The sequence below is a fragment of the Bombina bombina genome, chromosome 6 (assembly GCF_027579735.1).
Source record: "Bombina bombina isolate aBomBom1 chromosome 6, aBomBom1.pri, whole genome shotgun sequence".
Classification (NCBI taxonomy): Eukaryota; Metazoa; Chordata; class Amphibia; order Anura; family Bombinatoridae; genus Bombina; species Bombina bombina.
Window position 1 is genome coordinate 1,016,643,967 of NC_069504.1, and position 27,307 is coordinate 1,016,671,273.

The 27,307-nt window shown below is 38.8% G+C and overlaps 1 protein-coding gene across 1 annotated transcript in view; it reads right to left on the bottom strand.

Moving 5' to 3' along the window:
- Window positions 1-27,307, bottom strand: part of NDUFA9 (NADH:ubiquinone oxidoreductase subunit A9) — an 81,725-nt gene that overhangs the window by 24,149 nt on the left and 30,269 nt on the right. The window contains exons 9-10 of the mRNA XM_053718737.1: window positions 26,582-26,677; window positions 8,237-8,303 (exon numbers count right to left, since the gene is read on the bottom strand). Coding sequence (XP_053574712.1) covers window positions 8,237-8,303; window positions 26,582-26,677 — 163 coding nt within the window. The remainder of the gene's footprint in view (window positions 1-8,236; window positions 8,304-26,581; window positions 26,678-27,307) is intronic.

The window sequence follows — 27,307 nt, forward strand, 5'->3', positions numbered from 1 at the left end:
CTGTAGTTTAAATTTAAAAGCCGTCATATCTGAGTCTGTCTGAGGGAACATGTTTCCTGAATCAGAAAAATCTCCCTCAGCCAGCGAATCCCTCACCCCCAACTCAGAACATTGTGAGGGTACATTGGATATGACTAATAAAGCGTCAGAGAGCTCAGCGTTTGTTCTCACACCAGAACTATTGCGCTTCCCCTGCAACCCAGACAACTTAGATAAAACCTCTGTGAGGGTAGTATTCATAACTGCGGCCATATCTTGCAGGGTGAAAGAATTACATGCACTAGAAAAACTTGGCGTCGCTTGTGCGGGCTTTAATGGTTGTGACACTTGGGGAGAATTAGATGGCATAACCTGATTCCCTTCTGACTGAGAATCATCATGTGACATACTTTTAGTAGCTAAAATATTTTCTTTGCAATTTATTGACCTTTCAGTGCATGAGGGACACATTCTAAGTGGAGGTTCCACAATGGCTTCTAAACATATTAAACATTGACTTTCCTCAATGTCAGACATGTTGAACAGGCTAGTAATGACTACAAACAAGCATGAAAACACTTTATTTAGTGAAAAAAATCATCTTAAAAAAACGCTGCGCCTTTAAGAGAAAAAAAGCATACATGTTCTGCAAAACAGCCTTAAAAAGCACCAAAATTTTCAAAATTTTGCAAGCATACACAATATATGTAGTTAAGATTGCCCCACAAGGAATTATAACATTTAACCCTTTAATGTGTAAACCGGATTGAAATTAGGCCTAAATCCGGAAAAAAACACCCTCAGCACCTTGCCACAGCCCTGCTGTGGCCCTACCTGCCCTCAGGGATAGTAAATGTGGGGTTAAAGCTTCGATTTGGCCCAAAACATCCACCAGGGCCCTAAGGAGTTAGAGCTTGCTGAGAGAAACTAACTGCGCATCTGAGGCGCGAAAATAGGCCCCGCCCATCTCACTCGATGTCTCTACAGCCTCAAAGAACCGCACCAGAGAGGTTTTAACTAGCCATGTGGGTTCTGAGACCCAAAAAAATAAGCCAAGTGTACCCTCAATAAAGTTGCCCAAAACGTTATTGCCCACAAAACAACAGTTAACAGCACTCGCAGTTCATAAAAACGTTTGCCCACAAACATTTACAACTCAGTGTCAACCATTTTTGTAATTGGCCCCTTATGCAAGCATAGTAATGCCCTTCTTATTAGCTCTAGGATTACTGCTTACCCTTACCCTCCTGGGTATAATGTCAGCCTTTCTGAAATACACAGTCTCTCCAGAAAAATATGACTGAACATACCTCATTGCAGCATAGCATGAAAACGTTCCTCACACTGAAGTTACCTGTACTCCTCAGCCTCTGTGGGAACAGCACTGGATCTTAGTTACAAATGCTAAGATCATCATCCTCCAGGCAGCAGTCTTCATCCATCTGCTGCCCGAGAGTAAATAGTACACATCGGTACCATTTAAAATAAACTCTTGCTTGAAGAAATTAAAAACTAATATTTTATCACCTCTTTCACTTTACCCTTCCTAGTACTTAGAGTAGGCAAAGAGAATGACTGGGGGTGGAGCTAAGGGAGGAGCTATATAGACAGCTCTGCTGTGGTGCTCTTTTCCACTTTCTGTTAGCAGGAGGATAATATCCCACAAGTAAAGGATGAATCCGTGGACTCGTCTTACCTTTATAGAAGAAAGAAGTACTGTCTTCCATAGGAATAGTATTACGTTTGGCAAAAGTAGAAATAGCCCCATCAACTTTGGGGACTTTTTCCCCAAAACTCTAATCTAGCCACTGGCAAAGGGTAAAACCTTTTAAACCTAGAAGAAGGAATGAAAGAAGTACCAGGCTTAATCCATTCCTTAGCAATCACATCAGGAACTGGAAAAACCTCAGGAGTAACCACAGGAGGTTTATAAACAGAATTTAAACAGATACTAATTTTGATATCAAGAGTACTAGACTCCTCAATATCCAAAGTAACCACCAACACTTCTTTTAACAAGGAACGAATATACTCAATCTTGAAAAGATAAGTAGGTTTGTCAGTGTCAATGTCTGAGGTAGGATCTTCTGAATCAGAGGAGGATCTTTCAATATGTTGTCGGTCATTAGAAATGTCATCAATTTTATGAGAAGTTTTGAAAGACCTTTTACGTTTATTAGAAGGCGGAATAGCAGACAAAGCCTTCTTTATCGCATCAGCAATATAATTTTTCATATCAACAGGGATATCATGTACATTAGATGTTGAAGGAACAACAGAAACTGTACAAGTACTGATGGAAACGTTTTCTGCGTTCAAAAGCTTATCATGACAACTGTTACATACTACAGCTGGAGATATAATCTCAGCTAACTTACAACAGATACACTTAGCTTTGGTAGAACTGAGATCATACAGCAGGGTTCCAACAGTTGCTTCTGAGACAGGATCAGATTGAGACATCTTGCAAAATGTAAAAGAAAAAACAACATTAAAGCAAAATTTACAATTTCCTTATATGGCAGTTTCAGGAATGGGAAAAAAATGCAAACAGCATAGCCCTCTGAACACAGAAGGCAAGAGGCATATAGGAAGTGGGGTGAAAAATAAACACATTTTTTTGGGCGCCAACAACATCCGGAAATGACGCAACTCGCGTCATAACAGACGCAACCTCATGCAAGGAAACCTGGTGTCAACTAAGACGCTGGAAATTATGAACTTGCGTCAAAGATGTACCTTTGCGGCAAAAAATTCTTGCGCCAAGAATGACGCAATAAATAACAGCATTTTGCGCCCTTGTGAGCCTAATTTTGCCTGCGAAATTAAAAGAAAAAACAATCAATTTGAAAAAAGGACTATACCCCAGGTAAGACAAATAACTTCCTAAACATGCTTCCCAAACTGAAACGGACCGTCTGCAAAAGGAAATATACATAGACCTGACTCATGGCAAATATAAGTAAAATACATATATTTAAAACTTTATATTAATACATAAAGCGCCAAACCATAGCTGAGAGTGTCTAAAATAAGAAAAAACATACTTACCGAAAGACACCCATCCACATATAGCAGATAGCCAAACCAGTACTGAAAAAGTATCAGCAGAGGTAATGGTATATAAGAGTATTTTGTCGTAGGAGATGAATCCCTACGACCGATAACAGAGAACCTTTGAAAAGATTTCCTGCGAGGAAAAATAAACCATGAAATCAATGAAATCAATAGGCGATTACTCATTTCACATCCCTCTGACAAACACTGTACTCTGAGAGGAATTGCGCTATAATATGCTTAGAAGCGCTTATCATAGAAGAAATCATAGAAATCAAGCACAAACTTACTTCACAACCTCCATAGGAGGCAAAGTTTGTAAAACTGAATTGTGGGTGTGGTGAGGGGTGTATTTATAGGCATTTTGAGGTTTGGGAAACTGTGCCCCTCCTGGTAGGATTGTATATCCCATACGTCACTAGCTCATGGACTCTTGCCAATTACATGAAAGAAAGTGTAGCAGTGGGTTTATTACCAGGTCCCTATGTAGGATGACACTCTAAAAAACCCAGACCCTTTAACAGAGCAGTAGTGGGGGTTATCACTGGTTCCCAGTGCAGAATGATACTGCAGGAACCCAAACACTATAAAAGGGCAGTTTTTGCCTCCAAATATGCACCTCCAAGGCAACCTCTGCACTGGCCTCTGCTGACAGACCTGGCCCCCTCAATACAATATATCAAGGATCCTGCATGAGTGGGGATGACTAAGATGGAGAGAACACACTGGGAAGCAAGCTTTTGGTGAGACCCCCCACAGGGAAGGGAAAAAACATAATTTATGCTTACCTGATAAATTTATTTCTCTTGTGGTGTATCCAGTCCACAGTACACATCGGCAGACCATGATTTTAACCATAACGCTCTAAGCGCTAAAATGGCAAATCCTGCATTTTTAGCCGCCAGCTTAGCAATTTGAAAGGCGGCATCTGTGATAAGCTTGAGAGTCTTAATTCTATCTAAAATATCCTCTAAAGGGGTCTCAATCTTAAGAGACTCTTCTAAGGCATCAAACCAGAAAGCCGCTGCAGTAGTAACTGGAACAATGCAGGCTGTCGGTTGTAAAAGGAAACCCTGATGAATAAATCATTTCTTTAGAAGACCCTCTAATTTCTTATCCATAGGGTCTTTGAAAGCACAGCTGTCCTCAATAGGAATAGTTGTACACTTAGCCAGGGTAGATATAGCTCCCTCCACCTTAGGGACAGTTTGCCAAGAGTCGCGAATATTGTGTGATATGGGATACATTTTCATAAAATTAGGAGGAGGAGAGAATGGTATACCCGGTCTGTCCCATTCCTTCTTGATAAACTCCGAGATTCTCTTGGGAACCGGAAAAACATCAGTGTAAGCGGGAAATTCCAGATATTTGTCCATCTTACACAATTTCTTTGGTGGTACCATAATAGGGTCAGTGTCATCCAGAGTCGCTAAGACCTCCCTAAGTAACAGGCGGAGGTGTTCCAGCTTAAATTTAAAGGACATGCCGTCCGAATCTGTCTGAGGTAACACACCTCCCGATTCCGAAAGTTCTCCCTCAGACAAAAGTTCCCTGACCCCCAACTCAGATCCCTGTGAGGGTACATCAGAAATAGCCAACAAAGCATCAGAAGACTCAGTATTCACATTGATTCCTGTCCTGTAACACTGGTAACTTAGATAATACCTCTGTAAGGGTAGTTGACATAACTGCAGCCATATCCTGCAGAGTAAATGAATTAGACGCGGTTGAGGAACTAAGCGTCGCTTGGGTGGGCGTTAAAGGTTGTGACACTTGGGGAGAATTTGGCGGCATATCCTGATTCTCTTCAGACTGAGAATCATCCTTAGGCACACTTTCTTTACATAAAATATGCTTTTTACATTGTAAGGCCCTTTCAGTACAAGAGGTACACAAAGTAAGAGGGGGTTCCACAATGGCCTCTAAACACATAGAACAAGGAGTTTCCTCAAGTTCAGACATATTAAACAGACTAGCAATAGCCACAATAGTCGTTTTTAACCTTAATTATTGATTCAAAGAATTTTTAGAAAAAAAATGTACTGCGCCTTTAAATAATAAAAGTGCAACAATTTTTCTTTACTGCACCAAAAACGATTTTTAGCACTAAAAAATTACACTGTAGTTCAAATTTGCCAAAAAATATTGCAGCATTTGAGAAAAAGCTAAATCATCTTTTAAAGAGTCTTTTTATTCGGAAAATAAACTTTAAACAACGATAACAGCCCCTGCACCTCACCACAGCTCTGCTGTGGCGCCTACCTGCCCCCAGGGTACTCAAGATTGACTCAATAACGATCCAGTGACTGAAATTCAACTTTAGGCCCCACCGGAGCAAGTGCCTGCTGCCTTCTAGAGAGAAGAAAACTGCGCGTCTGAGCGCGCAAAATAGGCCCCGCCCACCGTGGACGTTGCATTAACTGTCTTCATAACTGCATGGGAAGCAGTTTTTAATAAGCCATGTGGTCCCCTTCACTCACACTTATATCATCCAATATTAAATATATAAAGTGCCACAGCTGCCTTTCCCAGTGTCAAGCCCCTATTGAGATACAGATACCGTAGTAATCAATATGTATAAAAAAGGAATTTCAGTAACACCCTAATCCATATAGGTGGTATAGGAGGAGCTATATATACAGCTCTGCTGTGGTGCTCTTTGCCACTTCCTGTTAGCAGGAGGATACATCCCACAAGTAAGGATGAAATCCGTGGACTCGTCATATCTTGTAGAAGAAAGTATCAAATTTGTAGAATTTGGAAAAAGTATGCAGAGAGGACCAAGTTGCAGCCTTGCAAATCTGTTCCACCGAAGCTTCATTTTTGAAAGCCCAAGAAGAGGAGACAGCCTTAGTGGAATAAGCTGTAATTCTCTCAGGAGGCTGCTGACCAGCAGTCTCATAAGCAAAACGAATTATACTTCTCAGCCAGAGGGAAAGAGAAGTAGCCTTGTAAGATATTACAATATATTCTAATACACTACTGTCTCTACATTTTAATGTTTAATACAACTGAGTTGTTCCAGTGTAGCCTAACTTATAATTTATTATGTTATATTTTATTTGGTTGTTATTTTATTATGTTATTTTATTATTGAATGGTGTGAAAAGGTACGCCATGCCCTATGTTAAATCCCAATGCCTGTACATGTTTGATAGCTTTAGAAACATTTATTCTACATAATATCTCATATCCCACTCTAAGTTCATACCAGACGGTGATTTTGTTCTCAACTTGTAGATCCAAAAGAGTTCTTTTTTGTCAAGAATCTTAACTAAATCACCGCCTCTCAAAGGGATCCTGGCTAGCTCAATCATTTTAATTTTGAAACTAGGAACATTAGTGAAATGAAAAAGATTAAAATGTTTGGCCACAGTGGAATCCTTGTTGTAATTTTTCCCCCTGGCCTCTAGACTTTCTCCCAGTATGGTTGCCTCAAAAACTAAATCTAAAACTTCATGGCTTAGAGGCAAAGGTAACTTTAGATCACATTTGACTAACTGCTTAACGTGCGGCAATAAGGATTTTACCAATAAGTTCACTAGTAATGTCACAGGAGAAAGCTTTGACATTGAATTCTATGCTACCTGTCTTACTGACCATATAGTGTATTTGTTAAACTGTCAACTGTGTGGAGCACAGTATGTAGGTCAGTCAACTAGGGCCCTTAGATCCTGTGCCAGAGAACATCTGAGAGATGTGAAAAATTACAACAAGGATTCCGCTGTGGCCAAACATTTTAATCTTTTTCACTTTAGTTAAGACTCTTGATCTTTTTGGATCTACAAGATGAGAACAAAATTACCGTCTGGTATGAACTTAGAGTGGGATATGAGATATTATGTAGAATAAATGTTGCTAAACCTATCAAACATATACAGGCATTGGTATTTAACGTGGGGCATGGTGTACCTTTTCAGACCACTCATTAGTGATTCCCATTCAATAATAAAATAACAACCAAATAAAATATAACATAATAAATTATAAGTTAGGCTACACTGGAACAACTCAATTGTATTAAACAGTAGTATATTAGAATATATTGGAATATTTTACATATTTATGATGCATATTGTTTTTGTATTAACTTTCATTGTTAATTTATTACTAATAATCACATTATGCGTGCCTTTTTGCTATAATCACAAGTAATGTTCATTCTGATTTTAGATGTTATATATTTCTTAAGGGCCCGTATACCAAAGCATACGTATTTGTCAGTATGACCGTTGTTATTACGTTATTTATGGATTGTGTCTGATTGGTTGTGCTGCCTTTAAATATAATGGTGGTTTTACTTGTGCTCAGTATCTATGAGTAAGCGCCTAATGGTGCGAAACGCATAAGATAGCTGAGCCCTTTTGTTTGTGATTGTATTCTGCAATGCTTTTAATGGAATAAAGCCTTTTTATTTTTACTGTTGCTCTGTAGCCTTTATATTTTTTCTCTAGCTACTTGTCCACCACCATCTTTTTGTTGGATCCACACGGCCCTTGTATCTTTTTAGCTGGGATCTTCTTACACACATCTACTGAAGTTTTTTTACTGTAGCGGCATTTTTTTCTCTTGTAACAGAGTAACTCTGGTTTTCTGTACCATGGGCAGCAATGTGTTAGGAAACAAAGCAAGGACTACCTCACAACTTCCTAACTGCTTAAAAGTCACCACTACTCTACTGAAGAGATTGACGTGGACCCAGCTAAACCCAAATCCTTGCTTACTGGGAAAAGTACCCGAAAAAGGAATTAATTTCTTCAGACACCAAACTTCACCTCCTCCATTGACAGAAGCAAAGAGAATGACTGGGGATTATGGGTAGGGGAGTGACACTTAACAGTTTTGCTGTGGTGCTCTTTGCCTCCTTCTGCTGGCCAGGAGTGATATTCCCACTAGTAATTGGAATGACGTTGTGGACTCTCTATATCATAGGAAAGAAATAATGTGTCCAACTGTACGTGTCTGTCAATCACTCCCTATTGGCTTTGGATTAGCAGTAAAAATGTTTGCAATCAAAAGTCAATATGGGAGTATTACACAGACAGCGCATTTAGAGCGTAGAGATGCATTTGTAATTAAAAAGAGCTTTCATTTAAATAAATATTCTAATGTATATTATATTGAAGCATATATTTAGCATATATTTAGTGCCATTAATAGCCTTTTAAAAAATAAAATGGAATATACAGATTGTACTTACTCGATCAACTTTGTCTCTTGTTATCCATGGCTCAAATGGGTTCATCTCAAAGAATCTTGCACCTAGACTAGAGGTTGTAAGGAGAAGGGGTGAAAGAACATTTGTTAAATGTATACCAAATAAGGACACACCTTAAAAAACTAAAAATAAAAAAACATTTATAAGTATTACATGCACTTTCATAAAACAGTTTTTCCAGAAAACAAGTACAGTTAAAAAAACAACAAAGTGTCAGTGCTACTGTTGGGGATGAGCATAATTTAAATAAATATATAAGGGCTCACAAAATGTAATTAGCTCAAAAATAACATATAAAAAAATGTTCTAATGTGTAGTAGATTCAAATAGGGCAGGTGTAGACTTAATCAGAGTCTAAGGTGAGGTTTGAATGTGGCTCGTTATCACCAAAAGACACAATAGTGCTACAAACAATAAATACACAATAGTGCTACAAACATTAAATTAAACAGATATATGAATACCTAAATGTCTAAAAGTAGCACATACTAAAGAAAGCAAATCATACAATAACATATGTTAGAAACACAAAAACATATAGGATATCTAGTGCATACAGAAATATTTTATGCACTGAAAATTCATGGATTATCAGTCTTTTATTTTTCAGTCTTTTATTTTTCTCACCCCACTGTAGCTTATAGATGTTATATATTTGATTATTCACTCAGTCCCCACCACAAAAAATGGTGTAAAACAAGTACAGTAAACTCTCAATTAATCGGCACCCATGGGGATCGGTATATTCCGGATAAGTATTTCCGGTTGCTTAAGAGTCACTATTAAAAATAGGTCCAACTAGTTCTATAACCCAGATTTTACTATAAATGCTGTACAGTATTTACTTGATATTATTATTTAAATACAGTAAATAAAAGCAAATTAATACAAATAAAGACAAACTTAATTTAATGTAAGTTTTATTATGCATTTTTATTTCAAATGCTGTTACAGTAAATAAAAGCAAATATAACTTTATGTAACACAGTTTAACAGTACTGTATAATGCATTTTTAGTTAAAATGTTGTTACAGTAAATAAAAGAAAATTGAGACAAATACTGTAAAGATACATTTAACTTAATGTGGATGTAGATGGTTTTGGATCTACATCATTAGATGATGCTGTATTGGCAATCTTGCATGCAGCTTTATCAAAAAATGAACGAATATCAGCTTGCTTTGAGGCCCTACGCCTCTCTTGCAAAGTTAGGTTTTGCATGATGTGCAGCTGCATAACATGCTGAGAAGTGAAGAAGGGTTGCGGTTCTGAAAAAACGATTACAGTTCCAAATGCTTCAGTAGCCAAGATATTTTTTCCACCTCACACCCATCGTCACCACTCTCTTCCTCCTCTGCAACATTAATTTGTCCACGATTCATAACAGCTTCTATGATGTCTTCTGTATTTAGTGTATGAGTTACTGGAATAGCTTCATCCACAACAAGTCAGCTGTCAAGTTCATCTCGAGAAAAATTAATTTTGTCATTAGCATCATCAACTAACTCACAAATTTCATCATAAACTTGACTACTGGCAGCTGCACTGTCGTTTGGAACCCCCACAAAGTCGACAGAGGAGCATTCTACAAACATCACAGCTGGCCACAACTTTCTCCAAGATTTCCATAATGTTTCACTTCTCACAGAATCCCAAGCACAGTGTAGATGGTATCTTTCAGATTAAATTTTTTTTGAAAGTCCAGAATTGTCCTATCAAAATTATTCATTTTCCGCATGAAGTCACGCCTGTAAATCATTTTTATATTTTGAATCACTTCTTGATCCATTGGTTGGATTAGACTTGTAACATTAGCTGGAAGATAAATTACGAAAATGTTGCCATTAACAAGCTCTTCAGCAGGAGGATGTGCGCAACAGTTATCTAGGAGCAACAGAACTTTACTATCCTCTGGTATTCCTTTGCTTCGTAAATTTTCTTTAACACTGGGAACAAACGAAGAATTAAACCACTTCTTAAAAATGTCTGCATTCATCCAACTGTTACTTTGTGCATGATAATCTACAGGGATGTTAGTTATGCCTTTAAAGCCCATTGGTTTACCAAATTTACCAATCACACACAACTTTATTTTATGATTTCCCTATGCATTTGCACAAACAAGCACAGTTACACACTCTTTATTTAGCTTGAACCTGTGAGCTACCTTCTCATTACCACCAGCCAAAGTAGAATTAGGCAGACACTTCCACATTAAACCAGTCTCATCTGCATTATAAATCTGCTCTGAGGTCAGGCCATTTTCTGCAACCAATTTGCTAAACTCATTAGGAAATGAGGTTGCAGCTTCAAAATCAGCTGATTCTGCTCACCTGACAAGTCCAGCTTACAGATTCCATGACGAACCTTGAATCAGGTAAGCCAGCCACTTGAAAATGAACACTTGCCTTCAATATTCATTCTCTCATGAAATTCTCTCGCTTTTTCCTGCAACATGGGTCCAGAAATACAACCACCCTCAGACCTTTTCAGCAAAAACCATTCATACAGGGCCTGGTCAAGCACTTCCATTCTTGGTGTATGAAGAGTATGACGCTTCTCTACACTCTTGTCACTCTCTGACTTAACATAATATTCCTTTATTTTCTTAGACTGAGCGTTAATGTCATAGATAGTTGATGAACCAATATTAAATTCCTCCATGAGCACTGCACGACTATCACCTTTCTCAAGCCTCTTGCATATTTCCATCTTCTGCTTGAGGTTAAGCACTACGCGCTTGCGCTTACTTGGGACCTGTTTCGACATACTGTACTTTGTGTTGGATGAGAGCACAATACAGTAGAAGTTTACACCTGAATAAAAAAAATTCAGGGTGGGTAGTGGAAATTTGGGTGCAGGTACAGTGTACTGTACAGTAATTTGTATGGTCCACAAGAGGAAGATACTGTAGTGTAGAATTACTGTAGATACAGTAGATGTGACATTTGAGATTAAGGCAGATGTACAGTACTGAATCAAGTTCTGTTTATGCTTTTACTGTACCTGTATACTGTTTACTGTATACTGTACTGTACTGTACAGGTATTTGTGAACTTTGCCTGCTTTTCTCTTCAATTGCTCTTGAACACCTTTGGTTTTTTTTCCTAATGGGCCAATACTTTTTAATCATTGGTGATTCGTGGATCACATGGGCAGGAGCCGGTTAGAGGCGCACACTAGATGTATCATATGACCAGACTACTACTGAGCCCAATGGGAGGATCCACTTCAACAGGATGTTCAATCAATAACCAATTCCCAGAACGTATCAATCTGCAGAGAATAATGTGTTTATTCAGGAAATAAGACGCATTGTTTTCAGCAAAAGATTGAGCAGTTCTGGGAATTGGTTATTGATTGAGCATCCTGTTGAAGTGGATCCTCCCATTGTGCTCAGTAGTAGTCTGGTCCGGAAGAGTGATACAGTACATGACGATGACAGATGGATGCTGTGCAGCCGCGAGATAGCCCGTCCTGATTGTCAAGCTGATGCCATCGTAAGTGCTGCAGTATATATTCTGTCCTTATTACTGTACCATGTAGCAGATAGTGTCTCTATATCCTGTTGAAGTGGCTCCTCCTATTGGGCTCTATTTTTGTCCCTAACTTTTGTCTAATGAATGGGTCTCTGAGTGTGTCAGTGTTGAGTGGGTCAGTGTAACTATCATCGCTCTATTTACTGTTTAAAGACTGCTTTCTTCATGCTCTAACAAAAAAAATCATGTTTAAAAAAAAAAAAAAATTCATGTTGCTTGAGAGTGCCGGTTGCTTGAGCTCCGGATAATCGAGATTCTACTGTAGTATATTTTAAGCATTGCACTCGAGTGGAATAGCCAAACTTTCACTGTAAGACATAAAAAAAATTAAAGAATGTTTGAAAAGATCATCCTAATAAACAGCATAGCAAGATAGCTAGTCTGCAAATTAATGGGACGTGGAATTCAAAATGAAAGTTTCATGATTGAGTGTCCATGTTTTGTTTTTATATATGCTCAGGACATTCCCAAGTCTATATATGGTTCTATTATACTAACACCTCTGCTATATAGTTCTCAACGCACATGCACACTTCTCAACAAACCTCTCCATTCACTCATAAAAAAGATATAGATTTCATAAAAGGATACTAAGAAAAAAAAATATTTATAAAAAAAATATGTAGTTGGAACCTGAATAATTAAACTTTATAAATTTTACTTCTGTGTCCCTTTAACCCCTTAAGGACCAAGGACTTACATTCACTTAATGACCAAGGATGTACCCTGAACGTCCTCAGGGTTTTCGAGGGCTGGAAGTGATCGTGATCGCTTCCAGGTTATTGCAGTGATGCCTCGATATTGAGGCATCCTGCAATAACTTTTTTAATCATCCGATGCAGAGAGAGACACTCTGTGGCCCTCTCTGCATCGGCCAGCGATGGTGCCGATCATTGGTAGGTGAGAGACATAGTAGGGAGGCGGGTAGGTCTGGGGAAGCATGTGCTGTTAGACCTGTTTACCAATTGCTGCTTGAGCCAATCCATACAACATTTAACTGGTAGACGTTCATGAAATTTTGAAGGCTACCGGGCATATATATTTTTTTGAACTCTAGATTGTATCCCTGGGACACTATTTCTATTGCCCAGGAATCCTAAACATCTCGAACACAGGACCAAGCGATAAAGGAAGTCTGCCCCCTCCAAGATCCGATCCCGGACCGGGGAAAGGCCCTTTATGCTGACAGATTCAATAGCAGACTTCTTGGATTATTCCAAGATTGAGTCTCCGTCAAAGTTTAGAGCGTTCCTTTTTAAAGGTGGAAAAGAGAAAATTTCCCTCAAAATTACAAAAGGAGCTAAAATCGCTCTGTCGTTCTATTCCTCTCCTGGGGAATAAAATGACCCTAACCTCCCGAGATATCAGAGATAATCTCCGACAAATTAGGACCAAATAAGGTCACTCCCTTGAAAAGATAGCTAGAAGCTTAGACATAGGGGGCACATCCGCAGACTAAGGCAATAACCATAAGGCTCTGCAGACTAGAAGGAAAAAAACCTCCGTACAAATGGAATTATCCAATTTAAGAACTTTTACCCTATTCTGGATCCCATCCAGAGGAGTGTCTGCCCTAATAGTGTCAGACCACGCCTCAAAGCAATATGACGCCGCACTAGAGATGGTAGCAATGTACCAGCAGGTTGACATTGTAACTTGGTGTACAGACATCATTTTGAAGAACCCCTCTAAATTATTTATCCTGAGAGGGTATAGAAATTGTAGAGACAGAATTGTCCGGGGTAGCCCAAACCTCCTTAATTAACAACATGGAGGAATTCCAGTTAAAAAGTGAAAGTGAACAACCCCAGTATCAGATAAAAATGACAGTCCATCTGATTCTGAGAATTCACCCCTAGATACTATCGAAGTATCTTCCCCTTACAGAATATAAGGAAGATACGTTCAGAATAGCACTACTTAATCATCCTTAATGATTGAAAATATGCCCTCTAGTACAGTTTTGAAGGAAAAACATATCATGCATGAAAAACAGTAACGCCGAGTGGAGTGAAAAAAGGAAGCGCAGAGCACTGCATGTGGGTTATATTCAATGCAATAAGGGGAAATTGAATCATAGTTTAACATTTGTCAAACTCCTGAACAGCAAGAGTCTTAGAAGGAATAGGCTCAGCAAAGTGTGTCAATTTTTTATTAAAAATTATTACATGAAAAATGTTACTGTCTCTTTAAAATTTAAACTTTTATTTTTCGTATAAACATAAAAGCAAAACCGTACATAATCACTGCAGAACCTAGTTACCCTTCAGGTAAGCCCTGTTGAAGTGCCCATCTGCCTCTCAAATACCCAAAACTATATTCTATTTGGGTGCATAATGGCAGATAACAAAATGCTTAACTGCTTTAAATAAAAAGACCGGAACATATGTTCTACAATAAAATCCGGACAGTGTTCAACAGTAACTCTTGTTGTAACATTAGTGGATTGTGTATCTCCTGTACAATATAATGCTAGAGAGCAACCCTGTTTGGTTGGATTGTGTTCCCTTTGAAGGACCGCAACACATGTAACGCTGCGTGGTCCCATTTGAACAAAAAACACACGCTCAGTGTTAAAACAGGCTCCGATACCAGAGCAGCAGTAGAGAAAGGGTGCGCAGTCAAAGAACTGGCGTCACACAAAGCTCCGCCCATCGTGGGCGTAACCAACATGTAGCTCCCGGTCGCCCTATGTTATAACAACTGCGCCACCGGGAGCTAAGCTAACTGAGCCTTCCTAACCTGGGGGCGACTGTGGCTACTGCCTCCCTGTAGGAGGAAAAAACTGTTCCTCAGTGTTAAACAGACTCCGATACCGGAGTAGCATTATAGAAAGAGTGCGCAGTCCAAAAGAACTGGCCTCACACGAAGCTCCGCCCATCATGGGCGTAACCAACCTGAAACTCCCGGTCGCCATGAAGTTATAATAACTGCGCCACCAGGAGCCAAACTACTCGAGCCTTCATAACCTGGGGACAAATGTGGCTACTGCCTCCCTGTAGGAGGAAAACTAGTCGCTTGAAGTTTAGCCCAAATACTGTGCAAAAACGATATCACCTTCCCACTGAGTCTTTTACCTCAGCCCAAGGAAAAGTCCCCCAAGTAAAAAAGCAATTTCCTTAGCCCCAGTGCCTGCAAATAAGTTGCTGTCAAAGAATTTCTCTTCTTTTAAATGTAGAAGTTCGTTCTCATAGTAATTAAAGTGCTCCACTTCTCTGCAATCTATATTATTGACCCAGATAAAAAAGTCAGCACTTACCTTTGTATTCTGCCCGACAGCAGGGCAGCTCAGCAGGTTTAAGAGGTCCTCTCCCTCCCATAGCCCTGTGGATAAAGATAAAAGCCTGAGTAATCTTGCTTAGGCTATCAGGATAAGGGCAACATAAATGTATGGGAGGCGCAGTGAGAATTATGTCCCACAAGTTCCCATTGCTTTAAAGTCACCAAAAGCTCTACTGAAGAGACTGATATTGACTACTGCTACACCCTAGAACAAAGCAGCACTCTCTGGCATTACTTTAAAAATAATAAATTCTTCATTGAAGAATCTAATCTAACACCTCACTTTACCTCTTCCTAACACTAACGTAGGCAAAGAGAATGACTGGAGTGGGAGGGAAGGGAGGAGCTATTTAACAGCTCTGCTGTGGTGCCCTTTGCCTCCTCCTGCTGACCAGGAGGTGAATAACCCATTAGTAATTAAGACGATCCGTGGACTCATCGTGTCTTAAAAAAGAAATGTGCTTTCCTTTCACCTGTCAGTGAAGCAGCTTTTGCACATATGCTGGACGAATCAGGATTGCGTGTTAGTCCAGGCAATGACTATACTACGCACAAAGGATATAAGGAGAGAGGCTTGAATGCTGTGGTGGCAAAATCTATGCTTTGGTGCTAGCGAGAGAGAGAGAGAGCACAGTACTGGGACACGGGGTGCCTTAGACAAGCTGATCGCCAACATAATAGGCAGAAATAAGGTTGTGGATTAATTCGCAATGGAGATCCTGACACCCAGAAAAAGGAAGCACAGCTCTGCTAACTAAAAAGAGTAAGTGACATGGAATATAGCGATCATTACAGCGGTATTTAAGACATCTGCTTTATAAGACGACTCTTCACATATTTTTTTATGTCTGCTTAGTACAGTGCAGTTGTATAGGAAAGGTGATTTCATAGAGTATAGGTCAGGATCATTTACTGGCAGCCAATGGGTTTCTTTGTGATCAGGATCTCCTGGTCATCCAAATGTTAAAAATAATGAATGATAGGGGTGTTCCTCATGACAGCCAGTGGGTTAAAATCTCTTGCAATTTTAAAATAAAATGTTTCTAGGGCAAAGATGTAGATTTTCACTGCAGGCTAATCGGTTTTGTAAATTGTGGCTTCATTTACATGTGATTTACTGTGTTTTGGCACAACTGGTTACATAACTTACACAGTTGGTTGTTCCTGGACAAATCCAGGAAGCCATACAATTCTTAGATTTTTATTTCTGGGTATCTTTTTATGGATAAAAAAAATCCTAGTTTGGCCTCTATATTAAACTAAACTCTCAATTAATTGGTTATACTGTTGTATAATACTTTAAGATTCTGTACAATGTAATTAATTTTTTTTTATTGAGAAATGCATGTTTAACAGTTAGTTACAAAAAATCGCAACCGCAAAATTTTGTGGCCAAAAACGCGATATTCATTTTTTCCCATATTGCACAGCCCTAGTGTGCAGCCAATGGCTGTGTGAAATATTAGTGTTCTGCACTTCCATTTCTTTTTTTTTTATACTTTTATTTAATCGGTTTTTTCAATGTATAACAAAATCACAAAACAAAGAAAAGAAAAAACAAGTATACAGCAATTCAGCAGGAGACAGAGCTCCCATAACACCCACATTTTTGAAAAGAAAAAAAACACACTAGATTCTTTTTTTTTTTAAACCTATGACCAATTTAAACAAAAATCAAGCATGAATATCACCATACTGAAGGGTCCACATCATATAAACAGAGAGAAAAAAAAAAAAATCAGCTTTTACAAACGGGATAGGGTATGATAGAATAACCGGAGACCACTTCTATAAAAATGTCTGAATTTTATTCTCAGCGGCGTCATAAAGATGATATGATTCAAACACTAATTGATTTTGTAATATTTTAAAGACCATGGCTAAACCAGGCACGGTCTTAGCTTTCCAATTTTTCAGAATACAGTGTCTAACTGCTAATATGATTGTGTTTAGACTATTTATAGTATTACAGTTAATCACATCATTTGGCGAGAAAAGAAAAAGAATATCTCTCGCGGCTAAAGCTATTGTTACTTTGTATAGCTTATTAAACCAAAAAATAATTTTCAACCACAATTGTCTAACTTTAGGGCAAGTCCAAAACATATGAAGTAAGTCTGCCTTGCCATGTGCGCATCGCGGACATAGATTAGCTAAGGCAGGATAAAATTTAGATATTTTCCAAGGTGATAGATAGAAATTATTAATCAACTTCATATAAGATTCATTCCAAGATATTGGTACTTTACACTTACACATGGCCTCAAAACTCTGATTAAATGAATCATGCTCTACCGAAGGAGATATAAAGACCCATGCCTTACATAGCTTATCTATAATAAGCTGACTCTGTTTACAAAATGTGCACTTCCATTTCTAACAGGATCTGAAAAGCTCATTATTTCATAATAAAATTAAAGGAAAAGTGGACAAAATAAATAATTAAAGTATATTGCAGATTTTATATTTGATTTATAGTTTTGTAATAGCATATCAAATTGTTTAAATGTCCCTTTAAGATCCCTTACTACTTGCACGGTCTTAGAAACCTTTGGCTCTGAGATAAATATTCTGAGTAAAGTGGTTTCCAGAAAATAATTCAAGTTTGATGGCGCTAGAGTATTTTTCAAATAACTGTTTAGCACACAAAACTCTAAAGCATCCAAATGACCTTGGATGTATGACAAGCCATCAGAATGAAAGTTTGACACAGATGCTGCCCAGATTAGGTCTATCTTTGCAAGGGGAATTGCTAGAAGCAATAAATATAATGTGCTAGATGGGTTACTATCATGGTATAAGTGTCACCAGATGGACCCACAGCAGAGGATTGTAAAAAGATTGTGACAGTGAAGTTGTGATTAAAATCCACTGCAATCCTCTGTAGTGGGATCCCTTGTGACCCACACCTTGAATTATTTTTTTATCTGGCACATTATTTTTACTGCATTTATATTTTTGTATAATATAATTTAAATAAAACATTAAAGGTCTATTATAATCAAAACGTTACATGCTCAAATTTGTTAGAGAATATAATTTTAAGACTATTGATCTTGCACTATTGTGTGTTTAACCCACCCAAAGGGGTTAAATAAGTACAGCTCGGGACCCGCAAAGCACTAGTTAAATCGTAGTGCAGGGTCAATATTCTTAAAATGACTTGCTCTAAACAAAGCATGTCATTTTATTGACTATTATGGCTCTTCAACATTGGAGCTTCAATTTCCAAATTGCCCTGCTATAGAAGCCTGGTTGTGAAAACAAGCAATGTGTATAATACAAAGATAATCTAACTCTTTAAAAGATAAGTATATATTCAGTCTGAGAAACAAGAGATATTGTGAACGCAATACCTATATGACGTTGAATCTCTTTGAAGAGCATCTTATGGAAGCGTGCAAAGATCCTTTGGCCTGGCATTAAAAACCGGCAACACACCTTAAAAAGAGCTGATCAGAGCTCTCTCCAGTGTGTACACAGGGAAACCTCAGAAATAAACACATTGGAGTGTAAAAAGTGCATGTAAGTTGGGACCACAAGCAATTCTACATGCACTGTTCCCCTTCAATATTAACACATAACCCCCCCCCCCCCCAGTAACATAGCTCATGATCCCAAATTACAGGACCATGCAAAATAAACATTTGTGCTGTATCAGAGCTCCAGTTTTACTTTACTATAAATATGTAGAAGCTCAACTAACTCATGCAGAAAGGGTGCTATGTGGGCTAACGGCTGGGAGGTGTTTATACCTACTCAAGTGTTCAGAGGCTATATACCCTCCAGGTTTCAAGGCTCTACAAGTGGGTAAAAATAACATTCACAGGTTCTTCACAAAGTTTAGAAGAAAATACCGGTCTGAGGTCTCCCACATTTCTGAAGAAGTTTTGACTTCATGGAAAAAGATATAAAAGTGAAACATCCACATTAAAAAGTCAGTATAAGGGAGATAGAATATGGATGTATAATAGATTTGTGATCGTTTCTAGGGTAGCAGGTAAGACTTTCACATGCTTTAGTTGGTGGACAATACAAGACAGTTATTTTTTGCAAGCATACGGTATATCAGGGTAACTGAATACAGAAACACATGAGCATCCCCTTCATGCCTTCCATGAAAGATTTATACATTTAAAGCTTTGTACTAGGAAAGTTTTGGTCAAAGTTAAACAAAGTAGGTTTAAGAGAGTCAGCAACATACAGGGTTTCTATTTTGCACCTAAAAACACTTTTTTTGCAATAAATGTAAAATTATGTAAAATTCTGTATATCTGAAATATTTGTACAAAGAAAAGCTAGAAGATGAGTATATTGCTCGATTCCTGCAATAGACTATATCATGAGAAATTGGCACAAGTACTATTTTAAGTTAGTTTTTATTTTTTTAATCACAAGTAGTAGATTTTAAAACACACAACATATTTTTCTCAGGATAATCTTTGTTTTCAATACAAAAGTCATATCTAGAAATTAGTGTTTAATGCATAAGACTCAATCTGCAGTTTCTTTAGTGTTGCTTTAAAGCAATTAAAGTAATTTTTTCAGTTTCTTTTCATTAAAATCCAACGTAAGTACATACATACATTTAAAGCAAAAATTTTAAAAAAAAGTCAATGCATCAATTACAACCGTTAGACAAGATAACAGTAACATTAATGCCTATTTAACAATATAATATACCTCGTGGACCTTTTTTTTTATTACATGAAGATAAATCCAACAATAACATTTAAATCCTAGTGTCCTCATGGAAACCATTTGTTTTGTGCCCAAAATATTTGCTGTTTGCACCTCATATCTAAACCAATTATATGAAGATGTAAAAAGTGCATTTAATTCTACATCAAGGGGGGACAACTTTTGAAAGGTTATGTAAATAGTGTTCCCAGGTGGATTGTATGTCTGCAAATTGATCCCTAGTTCCCAATTTAAACGCCCTATATTCCTCAAATTCGATCAGATTTGACACCTTACATCTTCACTCCGATAGGGTGGAACTGAGGGGGATCTCCAACCACCGGCAATAAAAGCCTTCAGACTGTTTATCATGATATTCAATAACAGGCGAAGATGTCTCTGGGGAAGTTTAGTGGATTTATTTAGCAGCCAAATCAAAGGGTCCAATGGCAAAAGTGTCTGAAAAATACTCTCAATTTCGCTAATGACCTCCCTCCATAAGAAGTTAACCTGAGAGCACCACACTACCCACATGGCCACAGCTCCAACAGTGATTACTGGTATTAGGGAATAACTTACGTAGTCTGCGGGGGGTCAGGTACCAGCAGTGCAAGATTTTGTAGTTTATCTCAAGGATAGAGGAGGAGGGCGAGGACGATTTTACATTTTGAAATATATTTGCCACAACCTGTGGAGTTATAACTGTCCCTAGTTCTCTCTTCCAAGATTAAATTGAGTGTGGTAGGTTACCCGGGGATGGCTGAGTAACAATCTTGTAGATATATGAAAGACTGTGCCTAACTGGTGGATTAAAGTTATATAATTTTTCTAAGTTAGTTAAGGGACGGGTCAAGTTCCGAGAGTAGCTATGCGTTGTAATATAATGGTGTACCCTCCTATAGGAAAACCAGTTGTTAGCCCATGATTGACCATTTGCTATTAGCTGATCTTGCGTACAGATTGATTAGTTAACTATCAGTTTGTGTATGGTTATGTCTGTTATAGGTAAAATATCTGGTAAATGTTTATTAAGGTCTCTCATGGAGAATTCGTCATTATAGTAAAGTGATCTTAATGGGCTTGGGGAGGACGAGAGATAGGAGTTTGTCCTAGTTATGATGTCCCAAACTTTCAGCGTTTCCCTAGTAATCGGGTTGGCTATTTGGTCAATCCCACGCGCAGGGTTTGGAGACCAACATGCGGAGGGGAGGTGCAAGGACGGGGTAAGATTCTCTTCCAAAGAGACCCACCTCTTGCGTTCTCCAGTCCAAAATTCTCTGGAGAAAAACAGACTGCCTATAGGAGTTGATGTGCGGTACGCCCAACCCACCTTGGGCCGGAGATCGAGACATAATATCTTTATTAATCCTGGGGGGTCGCCTGTTCCAAATAAAGGAACCAAATAGTTGTTGAATTTGGGTTATATACTTATGTGGTAAAAGGTATGGGAAGTGTCTGCAGTATGTATAAAAGTCTTGGGAAGGCGTTCATTTTAATGGTGTTTATCCTGCCAAGCTCTGAGAGATTTTTTCTTGTTCCAGGACGACAGATCGCTCGTTAGAGCCGTCTTAACGGGCAAGTAATTTAATTTAAACATAGCTTCGGGATTATCCGTTAGCTGGATGCCCAGATATCGCAGAGAGTCTCTATACCACCTAAATGGGCATAGTTTGGAAATCTGCTTTTCCCTGTGAGGGGCAAGCTCTAGTCCTAATATTTCCAACTTAAATCTATTGATAGCAAAATTCGAGAGTTTATAAAGAGTGTCTAGCTCCTTTAATAAAGGGGGGATTGACTTTACTGGATCTGATAAGGAGAAGAGGATATCATCTGCAAATAGGGACATTGTGTATTCCTCTCCTCCCAGGCATATGCCAGTAATTTCTCTATTGTTCCTTATTTTAGACGCCAATGTTTCTATGAGGCATGTGAAGAGCAGAGGGGACAGAGGGCAACCCTGTCTGGTGCCATTAGTAATTTGAAACGGCCGAGAAAGGGTGCCATTGTGAAATATTCTAGCAATAGGGGAGTTGTAAAGCGAAAAGATTCTGTGTAGCGTCGAGTTTCCTATTCCGAAGGCCTGTAGTGTGGCTCGAAGAAAAGGCCAACCGACACGGTCGAAGGCCTTTTCCGCATCAGTGGATATCCAGGCAGAGGGGGCTATGTTCCGTCCCGGCATGCCATAGTAAATTAAGGTTACGGATTGTGTTGTCCTTAGCTTCACGGTAAGGGACAAAACCGACTTGATCCTGGTGAATCAATTGTGGGAGAATTAAATGCAATCTGTTTGTTAGAATTTTTGCAAATAATTTAACATCGGAGTTCAATAGGGAAATGGGGTGGTAGTTAGTGATTCATGTATCAGGTTTATTTGGTTTGGGGATTAATGTTATGTTCGCTTGAAGAGCTAAAGGAGGAAATTGCGTATTTCCTTCTATACTATGGAAGTAGGCCAGAAAGTGAGGGGCTAGGGAATCCCTAAAGGTGGTGTAGTAACTATTACAAAATCCATCTGGGCCAGGTGCTTTCCCTGACTTTAAAGATTTTATTGCTGCCAGAAGTTCTTCGGTGGAGAAGGAGGTATCCAATTTATCTCTTTGTTCTGCGGTTAAAGTGGGCAAATTTAGATGTGATAAGTATTCCTGGACAGCGAGCTCATTCGGGGGAGGTATAGATTGGTTAAGGTTATATAATAATTCGTAATATTGTCTAAATTTATCTACTATATATTTTGAGTTGTGCCAATGTTAACCAGAATCATCCTGTATATCCAGGACATATCCGTTACGTTTTTTTTTGGTTTTTTTTTAAAGCTGCCTGGCCAAGAGCCTCCTCTGTTTGTTAGCACCCTCGTAGAAGATTTTTTTAAGAAACAGAGCGTTGTGTTTAGATTCTAATCCGAGGTGGAGATTTAGTTGTCGTCTCTTATGCTCCAAACTATTGAGAAGGGAGTGCTCCTTATTGAAACGTTTATGGATATCTTGGAGTTTATTTAGATCAGCTAATAGAGATGATAGGTATGTGGTTTGTGGTTTGATTTTGGCAGATTTCAGGGCTATCAGTTCTCCCCGAATTACACATTTATGTGCATTCCAGATATGCTTTGCACTAATATTGGGCGTGCTATTTAATTGAAAGTATTCATCAATGGCTTTGGAGAGTTGGAGTTTGATCATGGGGTCTTTAATTAGAGATTTGTCTAGCTTCCAAATTCGATCCTCCATTAGTAGCGATGACCATAGTATAGTGCAGCTAATCATGGCATGGTCAGACCATGTGATAGGGGAAATATCTGCTAGATTAAATGTGGGCTAAGCTAGTGACATCAGTCATTAAGTAATCAATTCTATAATATGTTTGATGGGGGTGCGAGAAAAAGGTGTAATCCTTGGTATTGGGATGGTGTATGTGCCACACATCGTGGATAGCCAATTTAGTCAAGTTAGATTTTATTGAATTTCGTTTTGGGGGGGTATTGAGGACACGCCTGTTTAACAGTCGATAGTAGGATACAGGGCAACATTGAAATCCCCTCCCACCACCAGACCCCCCTTAGTGACCTCAAGTATTTTGCTACAGATGTTTTGAAAGAACCTGGAGGGGTCAGCATTCAGGGCTTAAATGTTAGCCAATGTGATCATTTTGTTATATAGGGTTCCTGATATGATCAGGTATCTGCCTTCCCTATCTCTGGTTATTGTTTGAAGTTTGAAGGGGAGAGATTTGTTAAGATGCATACCCCATTATGTTTAGTAATGTTGGAAGCAAAGTAAGCCTGACCAAATCTCTTGAAAGCTAAGTGAGATTCTCGCCCCTTTCTAAAATGGGTCTCTTGAAACATTACAATTTGGCATTTAAGTCAATTGTAGTCTCTAAGAGCTACAGAACGTTTCTGTGGGATATTAAGCCCCATGACATTGTGTGACAATATTTTAATATCACAAAGGTTGCGCTAGCATGATAAACGTAGAGTATAAGCAATATACAATGATGAGGTACAGTCAAACGGTATATAGTTCAACGATTGGCACACAAATGAGGACATAAAATAGGACATTGAAAAAACGTAACAGAATTTACAACGAAATAAACAACATAACAGTAAACTAGGAGTGTATTAACCTTAAGCAAGTTTAAGCAACCATTTACTCCTATTATCAAATTTTCTTTATTTTCTTGGTATCTTTATTTGAAATGTAAGAATGTAACTTTAGATGCCGGGACAATTTTGGTGAACAACCTGGGTTGTCCTTGCTGATTGGTGAATAAATTCATCCACCAATAAAAACAACAAATTGATAATAGGAGTAAATTAGAAAGTTGCTTAAAATTGACAGCTCTATCTGAATCACAAAAGTAAAAATTTGGTTCAGTGTCCCTTTAATATACACCATGACGGGGGGGGGGGGGGGAGTGTTGTCGTGATGTGCTCTATTATGATAAAAGTTTTGAGTCAGAGTTGAGTACCTAATTCTAGATATGATAAGCAAATTGTGGCAGGCCTTAAAAACAGTAAGGAATGACAAGGAATACAGACACGCATTTGGTCATAACTGCTGATTCAATAAGTGATCGACAAAGTGGGTAGAACTCTAAAATGATAATGCAAAAACAAAATAAGAATACAAAACAGAGTTGTGGTAAATCTTACCCATCACCTGGGATCGTGGCAAGTTTAATCTAAAGACCTGTGGGCCTGTAACTCCATCAGGCTGAAGTATCTCCCGTTCAGCCGTCTGTTGAAGCAGGCCCAATTTTTCTACGCTTAAATTGAGTTCTACTCCATTGAGGGCCTTGGTCCTTGGGATCACCCAGATTCTTGTCTGATTGCTGCGGGGAAATCCCCAGCACGTTGTCTGGTGGGGGCGTGAAGGATAGGTTTAGTTTCGTTGCCAAATTATCCAAGTCAGAAAAGTTCTTGTAAACAATTTGGGATACATTATGGCTCACAACTAGGCTGAATGGAAAGCCCCAGCGGTATCTAATGTGTTTCTGAAGTGTCTTGGTGATGAACCTAACTTCTTTATGCCTTTGGACAGTCTGCGGGCTTAGGTCTTGATAAATTTTAAGGTTATGGCCGTTAAAGGCTATAGTTTGCCTTTAACTGGCGGCATTCCAAATTTCTTCTTTGGTAGAGAACCTTAGAAATCTTAGAATAACATCCCTTGGTGGTAGGGGTGGCTTGGGAAGAGGTCTAAGCGCCCTGTGGGCTCTCTCAATGTCGTCGTTCTGAAGTTGCGGTGATCCTGGAGACATGAAGTGGGAGAGGTCCTTAAGATAGCATTTAAGGAGGTCTTGCGTGATATCTTCTGGTATACCTTTAATCCTTAGGTTGTTACGCCTCCCACGGTTATCGAGATCCTCAATCTTTTTATTAAGTGACTGTAGCATGGCATCTTGAATAGATAGATCGGTATTAGAGCTCACCATTTTGTCCAGTGTATCTTGGCCCTCTTCAAGGTAGTCGATGCGGGATCCCATCTCATTGAGGTCTTTTTTTAGATCCGTCATTTCATCTTTAATAAAGGCTTTCAGGGATTCTAGATCAGGCTTTGATGGAAGGTCCGCAATCTGTGATTGCAGCGCAGCTAGAGGGATAAGCTGTGAGGACAAGGAATGTACTTGAGAGTCTGTATTTGAGTCTCCCTGTGACTGTGGAAACTCCAAACTCTCTGAAGTTTGAAAGAATGTGGACACAGAAGGAGTTGATTGCGAGGGTTTACTCTGTTTATCCAGTTTAGGCCCCTTCTTAGAAGCCATATTGTGGCCTTACTGTGGGAGGAGAAGTGATACCCCAGGCTAAATCGACCTCAAAATACAGTAATCTTCTGCAAATTGGTTGGCAGGTTGGAATGCTTATCACCACCTGTGACTATGGCCTCTTAGATCAGCAGGACCTCAAATCAGGATTGTATGGGGGACGTCACTGATTTATAGTATTTTTTGTTAGAATCAGAACGGCCTCTATCTGCTTTTAAAGTATAGCCTTAGCGCTCCCTTATCACGTACAAAGGATCGCTGATCCAACTGGCAGCCTCACTGAAGGTCACTAGTAATTTCCCCATGTAAAAGGACCTTTGTGTAAGTATCGGTCTCCAGAGTGTAAAACCCGTCCCTCAGATGTACCCCAGGAGCCACGTGTGCTTACCGGAGCGCCATTCAAAACAGCCTGCACCAAGAGATCCTGTGTTTCCAGTTGGGAGTGCGCTATAGCACCAAAGGATCTTCCAGCACCACACAGGGTACGATCACTTCAGCTGAAAAGGGCTGGTAGGCTGCTACGATGCCCAGCAGTCCTTCTCTCAACTGTATCCAATATGGCGGCGGCTATCTCCGTGGATAACGGAGCGCTATCACTTTCTGCTGCTGGGATCCAACACTGCGCACAAAATCACCCAAGAGCTCTTCCACGGGTTGCGTTGATCTTAAAATTCAGAACCTGCCCTTATATATTGTGGTAACTCGCCTGTTAGCTGGTTTACAAGCCACAACAACTATGGAGCTCAGAACATAGCTGCCAAGTTCCAGCACGGCTTGGTTCTGCCCCCCTAAAACATTTTTTATATGCACAAAAGTATGTGTTGCACTTTTTGCATCTTTACCTATAAGGCAATGCAAATTTAAATTATTTAAAACTAAATTAGAAAACAAATTAAAATACCTTAATGGAACAAATAACATTTTTACAATGGACATTATTCTATAACCAACAAGTAAAGCAATAATTACAACTAGTCACAAGTACTCGTATCAACAAAAACTGAAAAAGGAAAGGCTGCTTTGATATTTTAATAATGTTAAGGATATTTGGATGCACATCACTTACTGGTAAAGAGGACGTGGCAGAGGGTATGGGAGGAACGGCCTGTGGGCTACAGCAAATATGTATTCTACCAGATCATGGAGAAGGTATCGGTGAGGCCTTAAAAACAAAACAAAATGTTAACTGTATTATAAACTATTACAAACCCCACCCAAACACTTTGAGAAAACAGGTCCACTGGGCTATATTCTTAACCCTGCATGAAAAACGGGTATAGCAACATAGCAATTAAGTTTATTTGCCAATTTCAAGTGGAAATCTATGGAGTCCAGCACTAATACTGAACATGAGATGCAATTAAATAATTGATTCTGTACAAACATACTTTGGTTGTGAATACAACCTATATAGGACCTCTCTAATAAGAACAGGGGTGGATTCATTTAAACCTCATCTAATTATACCAGGAACATACTAGAATAGCTGCTAGAGAGAAATGGCTACACATATTGCAGATCAACAACACAAACCAAATCTTAATGAGAACATTCACATACATTTGACTTTTGTTATTTTTGCTCTAAACTTTTCTTTTTTTAAAAGTTATTTAATGTAGCCATTGACCATCGCAAGATTTAGATAAAAAGTTGCATCAATCGTGAATACATTTTGAAATTTTAAGTCAATATGAACTCATGCTGAATACGAAAGGGAATTCAGTTTATATTTTATTACACCATTCGCCTTAGGGATATTTGAAAAACTATGGCCCACAACACACTGAATAAA